Source organism: Natator depressus, chromosome 1 (genome assembly GCF_965152275.1).
Source record: "Natator depressus isolate rNatDep1 chromosome 1, rNatDep2.hap1, whole genome shotgun sequence".
Lineage (NCBI taxonomy): Eukaryota > Metazoa > Chordata > Testudines > Cheloniidae > Natator > Natator depressus.
In genome coordinates, this window is record NC_134234.1 from 256,963,310 (window position 1) to 256,979,581 (window position 16,272).

Consider the following 16,272-nt stretch of genomic DNA (forward strand, 5'->3'; position numbering starts at 1 on the left):
CAGTTCAGAGAGCTACAAGCAAGAATCCCAGTGCAGCTGCAGATCGTGTCCATCAAGGAAGTCTGTGGAGAAGAGGCTGGGGACTGCAGTGCTTAGGGGAGCAAGGCTCATGACAGGGCCCCCCGAAAGCTCCAGCCAATCCATGCTGTCCAAGTTAGCCTCAGCTAGGTCCAGGGCTAGTCCCCCTGTAGGCTCATGGGCAAAGTGCAATTCTGACGTGTCCATGGGTGAAGGCGGGTGGTCCAGAATGGCTGAGCTGCTCAGCATCTCACTATGGAGGTCATCTATCAGGGACAAGGGCTCAGGCCCATCATGGCCTGCTGGCAGAAGGGGGAGGCCAGTGCTGCTCTCCAGGAAGTCCTCCAGCCGGCCTGCTGTGACAGGATTAATGCAGCTAGTATGGCCAAGGAACATCTGCAGGGGAAGCTCAGAAGAATGGTGGCTGTTGGGCGGCGAGGCGCATGCTGGAGACACTGATGTCCCCTTCCCAGCTGGAGATGGCTGCTCCTTGAAATCAGCTGAAATCTCTGTAAAGAAAGAAGACAGAGTCCCAGGGTGATGAAAGGCTCCAGTTAGTGGGGGTCAGATCCCTCATGAGCTAGAACATCTTCAATCCTGACACTGTGGGCCATACGCTGATCACCAACTGGGTCAAGAAACCTCTCCCAGCTACACAGTAGGCTGGCTTAAGGGAGTTTTAAACCTGCCTCACAGGAAACCATCATGGGCCAGGACCAGGGCTATGTGAGGGAGGCCAGCCCAGAGCAACCATAGGTCTGATGCAATGCAGCAGCTACAGGAGCTTTATGATATATCATAGCAGTGCCTGACAAGTCTGTTTCGTAGTGCCATACCATACCCTGCTTATGCTAAGGGCTGCACCAAATGAAGAATAAGCAAGGGCCCAGGCCAGGGGATACGTACACTAGTGGCAAGACCAATCTCACCAACCCCGCTCCCTCTTGGGGAGCCAAAGGGTGGGAGTCACACTAGCTCAGTGCTACAAAAGCCATAGACTCAAACCCAGAGGTGACCAGCCAGAAACCTCAAGTGATTCTCTCCTCACCTCCACTCTCTATGAGGATGTCAAACAGGTCGTCCATCTGTTGGCTCGAACAGCCATTCTCCTGGGAAGAGAGTGTGATGAATTAGACCCACACTTACAAGACACACAGTAACCACCAATCTGCTGTCCTGGTCCTACTCCTTCCCCTTCCCCTTCCCACACTGACCTGGTAAGATGGTGCCTATAGCAGCATGGCACCAATGACCTCTGTCACCCCAAGGTTTTACTGGAAGCAGGGTGTTTATGGCAGTGTGGGGTCCTACAGCCCCACCATTCCCCCTGTATTAAGGGTATGTCTACACTGCAGCTGGGAGGGGTAATTCCCAGCTTGGGCAGACATACTCTTACTCGCTGTGCTAAAAGTATCTGTGGGGCCACAATTGCATGGGCAACAGGATCTTGGAAGGGATTGTCCTCAGCAGTTAACCAAATCCCTCGCAGCCACACAGATTATTTTAGCAGGCTAGTTCAATAAGGCTAGTACGTGTACCTCTACCCAAGCTCAGAATTACACCTCCATCCGCAGTGTAGACGTGCCCTAAGCAGGAGGTTATCTTATCTCAGTCTCAACAGGCGTATGGGCCAAAGAATGAAATGGAAGGTGACTCCATTCCCACTGAAACGCTATCAAGAGAATTCACCTTGACTCCTTGTGTGCAGCCCAAGGTCAGTTAGAAAAGGCCCCGGTGTGTTTCAGTCTCTCCATTTCCTAGGCAGCTGCCCCCTGAATTCAGGGACCAACGTGGATGTTGAATTGCAGCGGGCAGCCCTCCCACACACTCCCCAAGAAGCTCCTCATGGAAGCACAAGGAAGTGGCTGCTCTTACCTCCTGGGGCTTTGGCTGCTGCTTCATGGCCTCTTCATAGCCTGGTGGTTCTTTCATCGGCACCGAGGAGCCAGGGAGAGGAGGTGGAGGGGTTCCGAAAAGGGACGGGTGCGGGTGCTGCTGCTCAAGGTCCATCTGGGATGGGGAAGTGGCAGCAGGAGAGCCTGGCTGTGAGGATGACTGTTTAGAATGAAGGAGAAAGGAGTAAACAGGCAGAAAGCCCATTTCATCTCCCACATCACGGCTGCTCCCATGTATCCTGGAGAGACCATCCCTTCGGTCTCCGCTAACGCTGGGCAGAAACCACACTGCTTCTGCTCTCAGTATCTCTGCTCCTTCTTTCACTGTGTGCGTGGTACAATCCCCGCCCCCAAAATCACAAACGGAAATCCTCTCCTGGAGCACACCCATGCCACAAATCACCACAGGACTGCCCTGGGGTGAGGAGGAGCTCATCTGTTTTGGTGGGTGGATTCCCCCAGCACTTCACAGAGACACAAGAGGACTATCCCTACAGTATATTCAATGTAATCTGTATGCGACAGCCTAGAATCGTTGTTTTACTCTTTCCTCTCCGTAATGAGTCTGCTTTGGAAACAAAAAACTGTCCACAAAACACTGGCTGTGGAGAAGTCGGCAGGCTCAGAGAGTGTCAGATCTCACAAACCTAGCAGAGAGGGTGGGGACAGACCTCAGAAGAGAGCTCTCCAAATGAAACCCAAGGTATTACAGGAAGTGGTGTTGGTGACTCAGCACTGAACCAGTGCCCCCGAGATGTACTAAAACTACTGTGTGAAGGCCTTAGCCATTACTATGATCATTAAAGATCCATTCCACGGTTTGTTAGAGTAGGAATAATGGTCCAAGTACCCTGGAGGAACTCCAGCTCAGACAGCTACACATGCCTCTCTAAATCTCTCTGAGAGTTTCATCTGGGACATTATTTTTCACTTTCCTTCACTGTAACACTGTGGGCAGCAATGCTGGTGCAGAGAAGTGATTCCTGTATATCCAGCCTCCGAAATCCCTTACGAGTCTGCTCTCTCAAACTTAGAGGGCCTGAAATCTGGCACTGTGACATGGACTCTATGGGATTTGCAGGGAGGCTACCTTTTTTGGCACACTGGGTTGGTTGGCTTTGCCAGGAGCACCAGTTTTCAGGGATCCTTTGTGAAAGCCGTTGAGGAAAAAGGGCTGCAGGTTTGGAGGCGCTGAGAAAGACAAAATTGTGTGGGGCAGCTGCCCAGTGACCACCTGCAGACCTGGCTTCTGAGCCTACAGGGAGACAAAAGGATTAAGACAGCTACAAACCCCTGCATGGCATGTGAGCTAAGATCAATCACAGATTCTGGCTGGCCTAAGGAATTTAACTCTTCTATGGAGAAAGGTGCCTTTGGTTAAAAAGCATTGACCTCTGTATTAAAGGCCTTATCAAACCCAGGCACTGACCCTCTTCAAAGATGGTCCCACAGCAAATGGGTAAGAGCAACAGAACAAAGAAATTTGATCACATCACTCAGACAAGGCCACTGTCTCCCCATTCATTTCAGGATCTAGTTCAAAAGTTACCCTCCTAATCCTTAAAACCCTTCATAGACTTGCTCTAACCTAACTGATGCACTATGGAACACAGTGAATTATCACCTGATCTAGAAGGGAACAGATGCAGAGCAGGAACTCCTGAGTTGTCACTGAGAAGGGTTATAACCTCCTCAGACCTTGTTTCTTTATAGCATTACATCTCTGACAGCCAGACACAATCCGTAACCAAAGGAAAACAATTCAGGGTGGGAGACGAGGGGGGCATCTCAAGATGGATAATCAGGACCCAGGTTTTAACATGACACCTACGACTCCGGAAGGAGATTTCTCAGCGCGCATACCCCACCCCAGGGTGGAGAGAAGCCCTGCCAACCCGAGTGCCGTAACTGCCTTTTGATTTCAGCAGGAATCCTCAAAGGGTAAGGAACTACAACATGAACAAAGAGGACATAATCCTGCCCTTTATTTGTTTACAATCACTTTGTAAGGACACTTTCACACAGTACTAGGTTGTTCAATTGCCGTGTGATTAAGGGTATGTCTACACAGCAAAGAAAAACCTGCAGCCAGCCTGCAGCTTGAGCCCCGCAAGCCTGAGTTGGCTGGCACATCCCAGCCCAGGTTTTTCTTTGCTGTGTAGACATATCCTAAGGGCCAGAACAAATATATTGTTAGGGATTCTCAACTATTCTTCATGCCATGAATCCCATGTTCAACCTCCTCAGATGCATCCCAGGATCCTTTGCCCCTGTGCCTACAGCTCTTCTGTAGGAGTCACCATGGGAAATTGGCTCAAAGGTGTATGGCACTTCTGACACCCCGAGGAGGACTGGTTATAAGTGGCTGAACAAAGCTGTTTCAGCAGAAGGCTGGAGATATGAAATGGGAGCATTGTGCGATCCCCATTCATTCCCCTGCATGCTGCTGGCAGCTCCTGGGCCAAGAACCCAATGCACTATGCAATTGCAACCTGCGATGGGGAAGGAAATGGCAGTGCAGTAGGGTCTCTCCCTCTGTAGTGATGGTCTCAGAACTGATTTGCCCATGTGCTCCCTGTCCCCTCTGTGACCCAGCCAACCACCAGGCAAAGGGGAAACCAGGAAGGGACGCAAGCATGTGATCAGCTACCTTCCTGACGGGCTGGTTCAGTAGCCTGGGGGGAGGCGGCTGCTGCTGCTGCGAGTTGCTTGCAGGTAGCAGACACTGTGGTTGGCTGGATATTTTAGTGGGTGACGACTGTACTCTCTGAGAAGAAAAAGATGAATGAAAACAAAGCTATTCGCTGTCCTATTTGAGGGGGTTGTGGAGGCTGGAAGGAGAGACCAGGTTTAGTTTTGCTGAAGCTACGATGAAGTTAAATGTATTTCCCAACCCATACGTCTTTAGGAAATTCACTTGTTAGTTTCTCCCAGCAAGAAAATTGGAACACTGTCTACTATTAGGTATATAGGAATTGCTAGGCCAAATCAGTACCCTGTCTGACAGTGACCATTACTAGCAGCTCCTGAAGAAGGTGCAAGAAACGCTGCAGTAGTCAGTTATGGGAAGAACTACTCCTATTTCTTCCTAACCCCAAATCGTTACTCTGAAGCTTGAGGGTTTCTGTCCCTGACTAGACTTCTGGAGTTGGTGTTCAAGGTACTTGTGTTAAATGCTGACTTGTCTCCCACCAAAATCAAAGGGGAAAATGATTTGGGTGGGCTCGTCTCTATCCTCTTCAATGAAAGGCCTTGCCTTCTGTCAGCTCCACTACAGAGTGGCACATGGAAGAACAAAACAAAAGAGCATTTAACAAGAGACACACTCCTGTTCCCAGGGCTCTGATTTCAGCATTCAAACCTCAATTAGACAAGATTATCTACTGGAAGCCGCGAGCTACAATCTCTTTTCTCTCCACAAAGTGATGAGTGGTGGAATTCCCACTACCTTTTACTACAGCACAGTAAAAACCTGTATGCAGTGTTGTAGCTGTGTTGGTCCCAGGATATTAGAAAAACAAGGTGCGGTGAGGTAATATCTTTTATTGGACCAACTTCTGTTGGTGAGAGAGACAAGCTTTTGAGCTTACACAATTCTTCTCCTGGGGACCTGAAGAGGACCTCCGTGTAAGCTTGAAAGCTCCTCTCTCTAACCAACAGAAGTTGGTCCAATAAAAGATATTATCTCACCCACCTTGTCTCTATAGTAAAAACTTGTTCTTTCAAACCTTCTGAGCCAGGAGTCAGCGTGCCACATCAGACCATTGGTCTGCCTAGCCCAGTGTCCTACCTGTGACTGTAACCAGAACCTGATGATCTGAGCAAGGCTAAGAAGCCTCTAATGTACCTAGTTAATTATGCAACACTGTACATGAAGTTTGTGAGCACGGAATTCCCTCCCATCCCCTGGCACTGATCTGTTTTTGCCCTGAAGCAGAAGATTTGATTACACTCATCTTGGTTTCCATAGCTCCAAATTTTACAGGCAGTCATAAAATCATCCAGCCTAGACACAGTATTTTGTAAAATTAATTTCCAAATTCTGATGTCACTCTGTGATAAAATGAGCCCCCCATAATAATGATCAGGGACTTGTAGAGCAGGACTAGATTGACTAGCATGGAAGGGACAGTGCAAGCCTACCTGCAATGTTGTGCAGCTATTCCCCTGTGGTGAGAGGCCCCGCCTCTCAGCATTCTGATTGGTCACTGTAAGGACAATGTGGGTCCCCGTGGAATCTGTGATGAGGGTAGGGGGAGGGGCCCCCTTGATGAGGTCACTCAGGGCACCCCCTTGCTGACCAAGGAAGAGCTGCGGGGTGTGGGACTGGCATGGTGGCTCTGTTTCTGCTGTCAGAACCTCCTGCTTCACCATCACCACTTTCTTTGGCACTGAGCTTGGATCTGAAGTGTCCATTTGGCTAGCGGTGGACACAGGGTTGAATTGATCCGTTTGGCCGTCAGGCAGCCCTGCAGACTGGCAACTCGGGAAGCCATTTTCACTCTTAATCTGGGTGCCAAAAGCCACTGGACTGGAGGCAGGGACCACCCCTCCCACTCCGGTTTCCATGGCTAGTAGTGGCTGCTGAGACCGTTTCTCCTGCTCTAGCTGCAGCCTCAGCATCTCCACCAGCTGCTGCTTCTGTTTCAGCATTCGGGTGAGTTCCTCAATCTGCTTGTCCTTCTCCTGCAACATCTGGTCTTTATCCTGGACCTCCATATCCTTGCTGCTGCTGACGCTGCACCGCTCCAACCTGGGTGCTGGATTTAGGCTGCAGGAGGTAGCCTTAGAACTCTCTTCCTTCATCAGGAACTGCACTGGAGATGCCTGCAGGGTGAGCTGGGTCAGAGGCGAAGTCACCGTCTCTCCAAAGGCATCTCCAGTGGCAGAGTTCTCATCCCCAGTGCTCATCTGTGAACGCTCTGAGGGGGTGGGCGAAACAGGTGGTGTTGAGCCTGTGCTCCCAAACTTCATCACGCCATTGCTGGTGACGGTGGCCACAACTACCTCTGTTGATGCAATGCCAGCAGTGACCAGTGCCGGCCCAGTGCTCAGCCTAGCAGCTGGGAAGGCTACCACCACCTCAGCAGCTTTTGGGAGGATGGCTGTTGCATTGGGCTTGGGAGTGCTGGCTGTTTGGCTGGCTGTGCCATTCTGCTCCTGGTAAGCTCTGAGCCGCTCAATCAGGTCCGTCTTGGTGCCCGAGACAGGCAGCGCCCTCATCTTCAATTCTTGCTTCAGCTCTGCCACCTAAGAAGGGAAAAACTGTGTTACAACTAAAAGAAAACCCACCCCAACCGGACCAGCCTTTAACACATACGTGAGTCATGAGGCAAGGGACTGAACTGACAGCCCGGCAGGCTCAGGTGTCCCTTTATTCCCACACCCCAGGTGCAGCAGCAATGCAAGCTGCCACTACATACTGCCCTGTCAGCGTGCCTCAGCCCTGCTCCGGAGTGACCACCTCATTCAGTCCTTGCCTTCTCTGCTGACAATGCCAATGAGGGGCCAATTAGTTTTAGCGCTGATGGCGGCATGGACTTTTACCTTCATGTCATCTAGGTTGGTAGGGAGAGGGCCTGGTTTGCCCACTGTGGCATTACTGTTTTGTCGCATCAGCCCACTAGAACCGGAGGATACAGAAGATGCGCTGCTGACGGTAGCAGAGAGATTACGCATGGCAGGGGCACTAGTGCCACTCTGCTGCTCTCCTGGAGGCCTGCAGGAAGAAAAAGTGTAGATATCAGAATCAAGGTGGAAGGGATCCTCATAGCCCACCACCTGTGCTGAGAAGCCAAACAAGGACATTTGCAGCACTGTGTGCCTGTGGAAGCATGTAGGGCACCAGCACCCCCAGTGTTAAAGCATGCCAGTAAATACCTTCTCACTGTACCGAGATACTCCACTCTGGCCACTGAAAAACCAACTAACTTCAGCTGCTCTTGCCTGACAGATTCACCCAACACAGACCACTTCTTGAGAGTGACAGTGACTTTACAGGATTTACAACTCCTATGCCTCACCCCTTCAGAGCTCAGTGTGCCTGGGACCTGATGAACTTACTAAGGGAGTGAGACCCTCACGAGGGGTGGGGAAAGACGGGAGAGGATTGTGGGCAGTGTGCAGTAAGTCCCGTTCTTTGGCAGGGCCGATAGGATGGTCTGGTAGCTATGGTGCCGCTCCTGGAGACCATGAGTAGGGATGGGAGGGCAGGGGGTCCCTAAGGAGGTGTAGTGTTGTGAGGCCCGTACTTTGGTGGGGCTGGCAGGATGGTCTGATAGTTGTAGTGCTGCTGCTGTTGCTGGTTGAGGATCTGGAGCTGCAAGAAGAGCTGTTGCTGCTGCAATATTTTGGCATAGGAGGAGTCCATGGGGGGAGCCCCTTTGTCCTGCTTTTGGTCCGGGGGGATGTACTGGTGATATTTAAGCTTCTTGACTTTCGGCTTCAGTTCCTTGGCTTTTTTACTGCGCTGAGACTTCTCGCTGGCAGACTTGGGCTGACTTTGCTATTCAATGAGAGAAGCAGGGAAGGAAGAAAATAAAAATAGATGTAGCAGATGCACTGGAACAGCCTTAACATCTAACCAAAACCTACAAGCAAACCAGGCTTTTTACTTCAAAACTCTCTCCAGATTTGACTCTGGGGCATTTCCACATTCTTAAAGCAGGGATAATCGTACACACTCGGCAGCTCGGCTACCTCCAGGACCTTACACAGCACCGGAACAAGGGTACAGAGACAAGAAGGATTGCCACAGCGCAACAGACCATTGAACAATTAGCTCAGACTCCTTCTCCCTGACCATGGTCAATGCTAGATGCTTCAGAGGAAACTTTTATATCTAGGACCCTTGGCAACTGCACTATCCTGGAAGGGGGGAGGCACCTTTGGAAGGGGGGAGACACCTTCCTGACCTAATCTCTGTCTCAATAAGCTCCTCTCTAACTGAAGGTTTCAGAGTAGCAGCCGTGTTAGTCTGTATCCGCAAAAAGAACAGGAGTACTTGTGGCACCTTAGAGACTAACAAATTTATTTGAGCATAAGCTTTCGTGAGCTACAGCATCCGATGAAGTGAGCTGTAGCTCACGAAAGCTTATGCTCAAATAAATGTGTTAGTCTCTAATGTGCCACAAGTCCTCTCTAACTGAAGAAGATCTAGACATTGACTCAGCTCAAGCTCAGGGAAGGTCCTCTAAGTAGAGACCAGGGGGAGACAGTGAATGATACAAGATGTTCTTCCAGCGCCTCAGCATCTTAGTCTAACACTCCCACTCTCTATCATCCCCAGAACAGCCACATTAACTTCTATTAGTCTATAAAAATGGAGTGACATCCCCCCTCCCCATACCTTAATGAGCGTTGGTGGGGGCTTGGCAGCAGGAATAGTGGCTCTGTTGGTGAAGCTAGGAGGCAGCAGAGGTGGTGGTGGAAGAGGAGGGAGTGGCTGTTCAGGTAGGAAAGGTGTTTCATTGGCGTCTGCATTGATCTGTAACTGGGACACAACCTGCAAGGGGAAGAAAGAGCATCACTCAAGAAACAGACACACAGCTAAAAGTTTCCTCTCCACTGTTACAATGTTGCCCTCCTTTCAGAAAGCAGAGGGCTGTAGGAGCATTCCACTCAAGTTGCTATGCACAGGTTACCAGCCATTAAATGGCCACCTGGCTTCTTAATCCACTCCCTGAGATCCCCTTGTCCAGCTTGGGGAGAAGCATGCTTCAGTGGGATCAAAGCATCCTAGAACAAGGAAGGAATCAAAGCCCACTTCTAACTCTATGCCCCTCCTCCCTTTGCCTCCCAGGAACAGTCACATACTCTTAACACACATGGCATTGCCAAAACCATTCCCACTACCAATCCCCAACAGGGCACAACTAGGTGCCCTCTCCTATTACTTCTAGGGAATCACTGGAAGCCTATTCCCACTGCAGCTACCTACAGGGGCACCAGACACATGGTTTTGCTGGTACCATTTAGAACCTAGACATCTCATGTGACTTCAGTGATATCTCATTAATGAATTACTGAGGAACAAATCAGTCTCTTAGCAGTGACACCTTGTAGATGTCTCTATGCCTCATCCCTCATTCAGGGATCCAGGCATTTGCACTGCCCCAATCTAATACGGGTTCTGAGGTCCCAGAGAGCAGCAAAAGTCAACACTCAGCATTCTTACCTGAGCTGGTGATGACACAGTGGTGCTGGGAAGCGGCTCACCAATCCGAGCATCCATTGGTGATGGTACAGATCCCTGGGACTCATGGCTGGCTGGCTGCTCTGGGGACAAGGCATCACTGCTGTCCTCGTCAAAAGAGGAATTATCTGCAACCTTTGGGTAGTTCACCTGCCCAACTGAAAACAAAAGATAATTTCAAACACTGAATGGGATTACAGTCACATCTGGCCAGTGGGAGGTGGGGGAGGGCACTGGGCTGTCGGCTTATACCATACCCTGAGGCCTAAAGGCTGACTGAGAGGAATCCAGGGCAATGGCACATGACAAGGGGCACTGGGGACTTGGTTTGGTGGCTTCTCAATTAGGAAGGTTGTGTGTTAGTTTGCATTGTCTAGTCTCAAGTAATGATTTCTTTAGTGTTGGCCAGCTGCATGATATAGGATAGAAGGAAGGATCTTCCTCCTCAAAGGAGGTGTTGAGGGACTCTTTTAGTTGGGATCCCAGATGTTCTCTACTCTCTTTTTCCAGACACAAAGCGCAAGGGTCAATCACAAGAGGTGGCCCTAATTGTTCCTCAGACTTATATCTGTACATATATGGCCCCCTCCAACCATAGTATCTGTCTGTCCCACAAACATTAATTTATCCCCAAGACACCCCTGTGACGTAGGGAAGTATGATCATCCCCATTTTACAGATGACCATCTGAGGCACAGAGAAATTAAGTGATGTGCCCAAAGAGCCAGCAATTGACCCCAAATCTCTCAAGCCCAAGATGGAGGGATGTGTGGGGATAGACAGATGGACGGGGCTCCATTTCTTAACCACAGGATAATTCTTCCTCTCTTCCTTGACCAATTCTTGTGTGAGGGTGAAGCCAGGCTCGCTCTGGCACAGCCTGGCACCTCTCACTGAAATGTATGCACCCTTGCTCATGAGCATGCCTCCATTAGTCTCTGAAGGAGGTGGCAATTCCTTCAGTGACTGCCCATGCTTCAGCAGGGTGCAGCTATGCTTCATACAGCCTGCCTAATTAGGAGTGGGGTAATACACTCAGGCTGTGGGAGGGCTATTCTTCAGCATTCCTTTTCACCCCTGCAATGGCACTGGAATGATTTATATCCATTCCTATTTATTTTCAAAGGAGTTGAATCCTCTGAAGATTTTAAACCAACAGAAAGCTTTTGTTTCCACACATCTGCTCACCCATGTGCTGTCTTCCCTCCCTGATCTGACTTAGTCAGTGGGTTCTCTCTCACAAAGGGTTAAATATAGAGGGATTTTCAGGATGAGAGGGCATGCACAAACTAGGAAACACAATCCCACAGTGGTTCATCAGTCCTGGGGATTGGGGATCAATCTCATTTTATTCTGTGAGCCCAGCATTCCTTATAATCTAATCTCTCTCCATCGCTATCCAGGCTGGGAAGGGAGCTTTGCATTCCAGAATCCTGGGACTGGAGAGGCTGAAGTTTTGGCATGGGAATGAAATCTCATGGTATTTTTTCCCACACGGCAAAAGGATGCGTTACCTGAGAACCTCCCCAGAAATACACATCCCTTACCACACTTACCAATGATGGCTTCTTTCAGGCTGGACTCCACAGGAAGGATGTTCTTCTCCACCAGCTCCATGGGACCTGGCCTCTGGGCTATCTTCTCATTGAGGTCGTCTGCCAGTCTTGCTCTCTTCAGCTTCAGCTGCTTGGCTTGCAGGGAGGGTTCAGCTGAGGTCTCTGGACAGGAAAGAAGTAAATAAGATGGGATCAATCCTGGGGTGCCTAATGTGAGCATGCTGGCATTACTATGCTTCCATTCAGGAAGGAAAGAGCCCTGCTCCCTGACGCTGGATGGGAGATGCTCCCTCCACTCAAACTGGTGTCATTCAGTTCATGTTCATCTTTTCCTCCTTGCTTTGGAATCCTTATATATGGAATATGCCATTCCCTCTCTGACCCTGAAATTGGCCACACACTCGCCAGCTGAACCTTCCATTGCCCCACTCCTTTGGGCATTTTAAACAAATTCTTCTCTGGTCAGCAGAACAGTCAGCACACACCCCATTTCTCCATCCTTCAGCCCGAACTAATGGTTCTGCACAGTTGGGGTTCACATGGCAGATCTCTCTGTAGACCAAATAAGCCATGTGAGAAGCAGATGAGTCCTTCCTAAACAGCCATAGAACTAAGGCAGCTTTAAACATAGCAGACCTGATTAGATGATTTCTGGACTCATTACTGGGGAGATCCCTGATCTCATACGCCCCCCTCCCTCAATGCATTCACCCACTCCGGTATTATGCAACTGGCATGATCGTCTGCCCACTCCCAGCTGAATAAGGGTTTGGGCGAGGGTAGACAGTAACTGTCTCAAGCTAGTAACTGTATGGAGAGAGTCAGTGCTTGTTGTAGATCACACCACATTTGGAGTTTTTCTCTTCAAAGTGTGCCGTACCTTCCAGAATGTGCATTCTGACCAGCTCCGATCTCTCTGGCCGGGACCGGATCTTCCTTTTCAGATAGTCCTCTGTCTGCAGCAAAGACAGACAAGAATGCAATGAAATCAAGTGAACAGACATAGCCTAGGATACGCCTGGGAAGCACTGGGTATTTGGATTTTTTAAATCCCTCTTTTGTTGTTACTGAGACGGGAATGAACTGCACATAGAAGGGGATATATTCCCTTCAAGATCTTATAGTATTTAGAGCCTCAAACACAGGACCAGTTTATCCAAGGGACTGCCTGCTGTTCTTCATGCCATCCCTGAAAGAAAGAAGAGTAAGGATGCAGCTGCTGCCAGTCCTCAGCAGAATGGCAGGAAGCAGGATCTTCAAAGACCCAAACCCTTTTCCTTCCATACACAACACTGCCAGACCAAGTCAGTGTCAGCCTTCAAGGTGAGAGACTCAAGACAATGGGTTTCTGTTTATGATGCTGAGCACTGGGTCAACTGTTTGCAGAGTAATGCACACAAAAGCAATGTTGGGATTTGGAAGCTGGGTCATGATTTGGGCACACAGCAGAACTTACAACAAATGGAGCAGTTAAACTGAAGACGCTGTCTACTTCTCTGACCAGCTGGACCTGGGCAAACCCCACTACAAGCTCCGCATGCTTCCTACTCAGCACTCCCAGAAAGCCCAGGGAAAGGGAGACTAGGGTCAATGGGTAGCAGAACTATAAGTGCAGACCACAGGAATGGACCCGTCGGAAGCTTTATAACAATTTTTTTTCAAACATAAAAATGCACTCACCCACTGCCAGACCCAAAAAGTAATTTAACAATTAATTTTTAGAAGAAACAGGAGGAGGAATCTACAGCCAAGGGGATGCTGCTCTCCAAGCAAACCAAATCTAAGATAGTGGTACTTGTTTCAGTCTTTTCAGAAAGCTTGTAGTGGTGGTGTTGTCTGGGATGTTCCATCAGAGGTGTCATTTCTCTAATTTTGCATTGCTTTCACTTTTGAAATAAAACTCAGCCCAACTGTCTGAGTAGGCGCCATTCCCCTGTGGGCTGCTCTGAAGAACATTCCCCAGAGGCCTTTTGGGGAACTGAAATCACCAAGAAACCCCACTGTACAAGCAGCTACAACATGAAGTATGGTGCCTCTCTCTCACTCTTGGCTTCCTCTTTCTCAAGAGCCACAGGTTTGTGATTTTTAGTCTCTACCGAAGACTATTTGGGATCTCCTCCATCAAGCTGTTGGTTTTAAAGGGAAGATACGCCCAGGGTCTGGGAGCACTACAGACTAACAAAAGTGTGCACATTGCACAGAAGTAACATCCTTTGGGTCAAAAGAAGCAACACATGCTTAGGCTATTGCCATCCAAGGGTGGAAAATATGTCACAAAAATAGCTGCATCAGGTATGCGTGGGGTTATGAATACTGGTGATCTCCAGAAAGAAGAGTGTGGGGAAACTTGAACCATTGTCCTAAACTGGCATTTACTCCTGGGGGAATTCTGTGTCACTGCGCATGTGCACAATTCATGTCCCCCACAGATTTCTTTGCTTCATTATCAGAAAGTCATTTTTCTGTGGGGAAGCAAAGGGAAGCCGCAAAAGGGGTCATGCATCCCTGCCCAGGAGCACGAGCATGTCATTTTGGGCACATAGAGCAGTTGGTGGAGAGGTAAATCACAGCAGAGGGGATGGGGGAGAGGGCACAGTTGGGACAGCCCAGCTGGTGGCTCCTGCCCTGCACCGCGCTCAGCTACTAGTTCCAGCTGGACTGGGGAAAATGAGACTTGCTCTTCCCCTGCAAGATGGGGCTGGGGCAGACCCACACCCAGAAACCTCCCCCGGCTGCAGGAAGCTCCATGCCTCCCATCCCTGTTTCCTGCCTCCATTACTCCTCAGCTGCAGGGAGAGGGGTCATTGTGTGGGCAGCTGCTCCCCCGTCCGCCCAACTCCTGCACATCTGGACCCCCCCAACCCCGCATCCAGAACCCCCCTACTGAGCCCCCCACACCCAAAAACCCCCTCCCCCGCACCTCACCCCTTGCATCTGGAGCACCCTGCCCCCAGACCCCCTGCCAAACCCCATCCCCTAGCACCTGGATCCCCACCCCTGCATCCAGACCACCCCTTGATGAGTCCCCTGCACTTGAACCCCCACCCTAATGAGCCCCACCCCGCTGCACCTGGACCACCCTGCTGAGCCCCCCACACCTGGACCTCCACCCCACTGAGCCCCAACCAACTGCACCCAGACCCCCCTGCTGAGCCCCAAGGACCTTCACCTGAACCCCTCTGCAGAATTCCATTATCACTGCACCCGGAACCCCCCAATGAACCCCTGTGCATCCAGATCCTCCTGCACCCGACCCCCCACTGAACTGCCTGCTGCTAGATTACCCCACACAGAATCCTCTCACCTCACACCTGAATCCACCCACACTAAGCCCCTCCACACTTAGATCCTGCAAGGCAGAGCCAGGGGAGGCCCGCTTCTTGAGCTGTGTCAGGGTTGGGTGAAGCCTCACCGTCGAGTCCGTGTTCCAGAGTGGGGGGAGCACCTGCAGAGTGATCTCCCACCTCCATGCAGCCTGTGCTCCCCACTGCCATGCCGGAGCCTCCACATTTATTTATTGACAAATAAAATTTGCAGAATTTTAAAATATTGTGCGCAGAATTTTTAATTTTTGGGCGCAGAATTCCCTCAGGAGTAACCTAGTCAGGACCAGACAGAGTGGGGGAGAAGTCATCACCGCAAACAAAAATGCATAAATGCAGGTGCACGTGTGACATAGTGCTTCCAGAATGTGGACGTATCCTTTGCTGTCTCATTTAGAGACATGGGATTTCCAGGGTAATAAACAGAAAATACCCTCCCAAGCCCAATTTCCCTTAAACTTGAAAGAGCAAACTCTCTTACCCTGGCGCGCTCCAAGCTCCTTCTCTGTTCATGAAATGCAGCTGGACTTTTCAGAGCTGTTGGGAGGACAACATTTATAGAATGAATTAGAATGGTGGAGTCCCTATCCTCTCCACCCCCACGTCACTTAGGGCTAGCAAACTAAAGTTGCAAGAAATGCTCACAGCAACTGCCTTATGCATATATTCAACACACTGGATAAAATCCTCAGCAGGTGTAAATCAACGTAGCTCTACTGACCTCAAAGAGCGTTATGTCAGTTTATACCAGCTGAAGATTTGACCCTTATTGATTTTGCTAAAATTCATAGTGTGAGCTAGATGTTCACTTGGATTTGCCACTGAACTACCACATGTAAACTTCATCTGTTCATCTGCTGGGGCATGAATGAGGGTCAAAAATTAGATATGGGGTTACAAAATACCCTCAGCAAGCTTTCCCATGGTGGTAAAATACTCTGGACCCTGACTCCAGCGGTAGGCACCAGCATACCTGAAGAGGCATGTGAGAATGGAATGATGGGGAGAAGCCTCATGAATTGTAAAACCTCTCCACTGCCATTCAACATCATAGAAAGTCAGTTTCACCATCTGTGAAATGGGGTTGACCACTGACCTCCTTTGTAAAGCGTTCTGGGATCAAGAGGAAAAGCAATATATATGAGCTAGGTACTACTATTAGAGGTTCAAAGTTCAAAGATGAATAACTCCAAAATGTTGTATCCAGGCCTTATAAAATAGTCCCAGGCACTAGATTTCATCCAAGAATAACAAATAAGACTAATTTTATTGTTTCTAGGTTAAGC

General features: G+C 49.7%; 1 protein-coding gene across 7 annotated transcripts in view; it reads right to left on the minus strand.

Moving 5' to 3' along the window:
- Window positions 1-16,272, minus strand: part of MRTFA (myocardin related transcription factor A) — a 195,778-nt gene continuing 179,506 nt past the window's right edge. For all 7 annotated transcript variants that reach the window (XM_074941656.1, XM_074941661.1, XM_074941659.1 and 4 more), the window contains 13 exons: window positions 15,468-15,523; window positions 12,544-12,619; window positions 11,664-11,825; window positions 10,090-10,265; window positions 9,262-9,417; window positions 8,165-8,418; window positions 7,461-7,632; window positions 6,057-7,163; window positions 4,564-4,680; window positions 3,004-3,168; window positions 1,894-2,073; window positions 1,067-1,127; window positions 1-527 (listed from right to left, as the gene is read on the minus strand). In XM_074941656.1, coding sequence (XP_074797757.1) covers window positions 13-527; window positions 1,067-1,127; window positions 1,894-2,073; window positions 3,004-3,168; window positions 4,564-4,680; window positions 6,057-7,163; window positions 7,461-7,632; window positions 8,165-8,418; window positions 9,262-9,417; window positions 10,090-10,265; window positions 11,664-11,825; window positions 12,544-12,619; window positions 15,468-15,523 — 3,197 coding nt within the window. In that variant the 3' untranslated portion in view covers window positions 1-12. The remainder of the gene's footprint in view (window positions 528-1,066; window positions 1,128-1,893; window positions 2,074-3,003; window positions 3,169-4,563; window positions 4,681-6,056; window positions 7,164-7,460; window positions 7,633-8,164; window positions 8,419-9,261; window positions 9,418-10,089; window positions 10,266-11,663; window positions 11,826-12,543; window positions 12,620-15,467; window positions 15,524-16,272) is intronic.